This window comes from Solea senegalensis, unplaced genomic scaffold (genome assembly GCF_019176455.1).
Source record: "Solea senegalensis isolate Sse05_10M unplaced genomic scaffold, IFAPA_SoseM_1 scf7180000017413, whole genome shotgun sequence".
Taxonomy (NCBI): Eukaryota; Metazoa; Chordata; class Actinopteri; order Pleuronectiformes; family Soleidae; genus Solea; species Solea senegalensis.
Genome location: NW_025322390.1, coordinates 37501 through 42194, shown reverse-complemented (window position 1 = coordinate 42194; position 4694 = coordinate 37501). Strand labels below are relative to the sequence as shown.

Here is a 4694-nt window from a genome sequence, read left to right as displayed (position 1 = left end):
GCCCTGCAGGAAAACACGACTACTTGTCAGTCTCTTTATAAGTGAATAAAACGCGTCATTGAGCCTTCAACTTCATATTAACCCTCCAGTTCATACAAGCTCATGTGACAACATCAACATTTAAGGTTCATTCCGTGTTTACTGACCTGTATTAAGCAGGAAAGAAAGGAGTCATGAAGACACGGTGCGCCGAGTTTCCTACGAGGATTGCCGCCGAGGGAAGCGGAAGCAGGTGCTTTCTAATTGATCCCCGGAACAGCAAGAGCGAACATAACCGTTCCGAGTCTCACCCTCACAACATATGTAAACGACTGTATGTACACGAGTGAAAAGTGTATTAAAATAATAATAATGATGATCATATGTTACCGCGCGACAGCACGAGCCTGGAGGTTCACTTTAATTCACTAATCTCTGACGTCATAAAATGATTGAATGTTTGGTCGTTTTGAGCAGGGCTGAAGACAAATGTTTTTAAAACTGTGTATATGCTGGGAGTTTGTCATTTTCATTGTTGTCACATCATCATTTCAGTGTCTGCATTCATGTTTGATGTTTAAAATAATGAAGAAAAATGAACAGGACTTGAGCTGTGAGCACAAATAAAACAAAACATAGACAAAAACATAAATGTCATGAATCAAACCTCATTCTTCATGTGTCACACATGAAACCTAATCACTCTAAATCTATCATATATTTAATAATATTACATTGATGTTCAGCGCTTCCCCACTTCAGTCATGGAAAAACCAAGCTCCTCAAAGTGGGCGGAGTCATCAGCACACCCCGTGGTGACCGCGACACAAACACAAACGAGTGACTTGTTGTTTTGGGTGAAAGTGAATCACAGAAAGATTCAGTCGTTCAGTCACTGAAGTGAAATCCCAGTGAATCACCGACGATCCGTTAAAGAACAAACGTACAGGTCGACCCGCGGAGTGTTTCGCTTTCCTGCGTCCAGAGCACCCTCAGGCCCCGCCCCCTCACATTACATTTATTACTTTATGATGAGTTTTTTGTCATGTCGTGAACACTCAGTACTGACATGCACTCAGATAAGCTGCTCTGCTCTGGAGCAACAGGACACGCTAACCCAGTCGTGGAGGAAGATTTTGCGGGCGGCTTTGCAGGAAGCAGAACTTTCCTCCTGCACCTGACGGCCTGCAGAGTCTTCTTTAACACGTCGATCTCGTGGATCTGCTCGTTGATGATCTTGATCAGGTTACTTCTCTCCTTGTTGAAGTTGAACTGCATGATCTCCACCTTCTGCTCCAGGCGTTCTTTGGCTCGTCGAGTGTTCTGGTAAATCACCTCAGTGCCCGGCGACAGCGGCTTGGGTTTGCTCTTGCTCTCTTTCTCCATCATGGACTTCCTGTACGAGGCGGGCACAGCGTCGTTGATCTCGATGACTCGGGCCCTCAGCTCGTTGGGCTTATCGATCACAGAGATGCAGGAATCCAGATCCTCCACCACGCGCTTCATCAGTTTTTCGACCATGTTCTTGTATCTTTTGAACTCCTGCTCGTTGTACTGCACTTTACTCGTGAGCAGTTCCAACTCCTTGGTCATGAAGTTGTTGGTGTCCTGGACTTCCTGCATGGCGGCCACGGTGTCCTCCTCTCTGAGCGCTGCCTGCAGTTTCTCTCCCTCTAAGCGAGTGCAGTCCCGGCACAGTTCCCCGGCGGCGGCGTGCAGCGTGGCGTTGGCGTCGGTTAAACGGTGAACTTGCTCCTGCAGGTTCCTCACGGCCGGTTTTAAATGATCCGCCTGCTCAATCTTACTTTGGAGCGACACGTTCTTCTCGTTGAGTTTTTGGTGCAGATTGACTAACTCGTTGAACTTGTTGTGAGACGCTCGGATGACCTCGCTGTCCCGACAGTGCTGGTTTTTCAGGGAAATGATCGTTTCCTCGTATTTGGCACAAATTCTCATTTCTTTCTCGAGTTCCTTCTCTTTCTTGTCCATGTCCTGCACGAGTTCTTTAATGGACAGCTCATTCATCGCGACCGCCTTCTTCAGCTCCTCGATCTCGTGCTTGAGCGCCGACGCTTCCGTGTCCGCGTTGTGTTTCATTTTGGCGTACGACTTGTCCAGCTCCGACGTCCTCGTCCTCCACTCGTCCACCTCTTCTTGAAGCTTCATCACTGAATCCGTTAGCGCCTCTGTTTCCGTTAGCGCTGCCTTGAGCCGCTCGTGAGTCTCCTTTAACTCTTTCTTTAACTCCTGTTGCATTTCTGAGTATTTGAGGACGCTCGTCTCCAGGCGAGTCTTGGCCTGCGTGAGTCTCTCCGTCGTCTCCTTGCTGTCCTCTAACATCTCCCTCAGCTCCTCCTCCCTTATCTTGCCTTCCTTCACGGCTTTCTGCAGCGACGCGACCTGTTCCTCCAGAGTCTTGATGACGTGGTTCTTTTCAGAGACGCGGTTTCCCCACAGCTCGGTGCTGTACTCGTGCTGATGCCTCAGCTGGTCAAACTGCCACTTGATGTAGCAGAGCGACTCGGCGTCCTTGTTTCTCTCCGACATCGTGGACTGTCGACTCGCTCGCACGCGGCAGAGAACGTCCTGTGGTTGGACACGCGTGTGATTACAGAAGTGACATCATGCGCCTTTGTCCTTTCATGTGGTCACATGACCCCACTGCTGGCTCTGACGAATCCTACGACTGCTCCAAGTGTCTGGAGTAACCATGGCAACAGAGTCTTCTTCATCGTGTGAGAGTATGAAGCCACAGTTTCCAGAAGACTTTGGTCTGTGATGAAGAACCGCCTCAGTCTGTGATTGTGTTTTCAGACGACGTAAATAACGGACGCACAAACGTTTTGCGCTAAACATCTGATCGTAGATCTGAGAATCACGTCGACTTTAACTCACATATCATTATTATTATTATTATTATTATTGTTGTTATTATGACCTCACAACACCTCTTTATTCAAGAAAACTTTATTGACCTAATGATGTTTTTAACAAACGTAAGATACAATCATGGCTGACATGTTACATAATAATAAGCTGTGACGCATTCAGGGACTAAAATGTGACGTACGGTCGTTCTGTTTTTGTTCACTGCAGCGTGAAATAAACCCGAGTTTCCCAAACTTTCTTTACCTGGAAACTTTCCTTACAGATGGAACTATTGTGACGAGGGGTTGCAACCGTTCGTCACGTTCTGTCATTTTCAGCTTTTTAAATGTGAACATTTCCTATTTTTAGTTTGGGGACAAAAACAAGACGTTTGAGAACGTTGTCATTTCCACGTTTGATCAACAAAATGACCCAAATATGAGTCATCACCAGCCCTAATCTGGAGCTAAATCTGGACTTTAAAACTGAGCATATTTGTGCGTAAGGAAACATCACAACAGGTCATTGCCAAGAAATGTTTGGTAAATGAATTAAAACAATTACTTGATAACCCATTCATCAGTTTGAACGGGTTATTTTTAACCATTCAAACTCAGTGTAAATGTGATTTTTGTGTAAATGAGAACGTTTGAGAAACCTGGAACTGAACCGCGAACACGTCTGTTGACTCACCTGTTAGCTTAGCCGTTAGCTCGGCCTGAGTGAAGCCGCGGGGGAGGCGGAGCCACAGGTGAACGTCATGATGAATAACGATATCTTTGACTAAATATTGGTCGAGATTAGATCAGGGAGAGTTTACAGTTACGTAGCAGGGATTAAATGTACTTTAATCCTTTAAGTCCGTCACAGATCCAGGTCTGCGCTGGTCTCTTTGGTTGGTTTCCTCTCACAGACCCTCACTGGTCCTGGTTCAGGTCTAAAGGATGAGTTTCTGACCCAGGATCTTGCGGTTGATCTCGGCCAAAGCCACAGAAAACACAAAGGCCTTTTCATCGGAGAGAGCGGCGTAAACGTCCACTTCCTTTTCCTGTTTCTCTGAGAAACAACAACACACACGAACACAGTCCTGTAGAAGCCATACTTTCAGAGTAAAAGCACTTTAAAGTCATACTTTCAGAGTAAAAGCACAAGTCTGTGACCAGAAAATGATGTAATCACTTTTCATAAAATAAAAGTAGTAAAAGTTTTAAAGTTCATGACATTTACTGCACTTAAGTATCAAAAGTCATTTTCTGATAAAATCAGGATTCAGGACTGAGCCCCGGTGGATCAGTGGTACGGCCAGTTGTCTTTCAACTGGAAGGTTGTGGGTTCAATTCAAGTAGATTTAAGAATTCTACTTCTCACACACAAAATCAAACTTTAAAGCTGTGGGTTTTTCTTTTACCTTTCTCCTCTTCCTGTTTCTTCAGGCCAGCTGATTTGGGTCTGCCCCGCCCCCTGCGGATAGGATCTGATTGGCTGTGGGTGCGAGGTCTCCTCCTGTTCTCCATGTCACTGGTCAAAGGAGAGTCGATCCTCTCCCTGCGAATGCGCTCGGTTCTTCTTCGCTTTAAATCCAGTTTCTCTTCAGCAGAAAAACACAATTTCATAAAGACGTTCAACAACAGAGAGAAATAAGTTCATTCATGGACCAAATCATCAGCTGACACCCACAGAAGGCGGAGCTTCTTTATAGTTCACTCTGACCAGTGACACTTGTTTGCGTTCCCGTTCGACGCGTTTGTGTTGGCATTCGACGTGTACGATGTGTTCACATTTGACGTGTTTGTGTTTGACATGGTCACGTTTGACGTGTGGCGTCTGACGTGTTCGCGTTCTACGCG

At 46.0% G+C, this 4694-nt stretch overlaps 2 protein-coding genes across 2 annotated transcripts in view; both read right to left on the bottom strand.

Annotated features, from left to right (window-relative positions):
• Positions 1 to 852: 852 nt before the first annotated feature.
• LOC122764447 (intracellular protein transport protein USO1-like) lies at positions 853 to 2916 on the bottom strand. Its single transcript, XM_044018581.1, has one exon. The coding sequence runs from the start codon at positions 2524 to 2526 to the stop codon at positions 1006 to 1008; it is 1521 nt and encodes a 506-aa protein (XP_043874516.1). The 5' UTR covers positions 2527 to 2916; the 3' UTR covers positions 853 to 1005.
• A 14-nt stretch (positions 2917 to 2930) lies between these two features.
• Positions 2931 to 4694, bottom strand: part of cunh16orf87 (chromosome unknown C16orf87 homolog) — a 2839-nt gene continuing 1075 nt past the window's right edge. Inside the window, exons 3-4 of the mRNA XM_044018582.1 lie at positions 4256 to 4435; positions 2931 to 3903 (exon numbers count right to left, since the gene is read on the bottom strand). Coding sequence (XP_043874517.1) covers positions 3785 to 3903; positions 4256 to 4435 — 299 coding nt within the window. The 3' untranslated portion in view covers positions 2931 to 3784. The remainder of the gene's footprint in view (positions 3904 to 4255; positions 4436 to 4694) is intronic.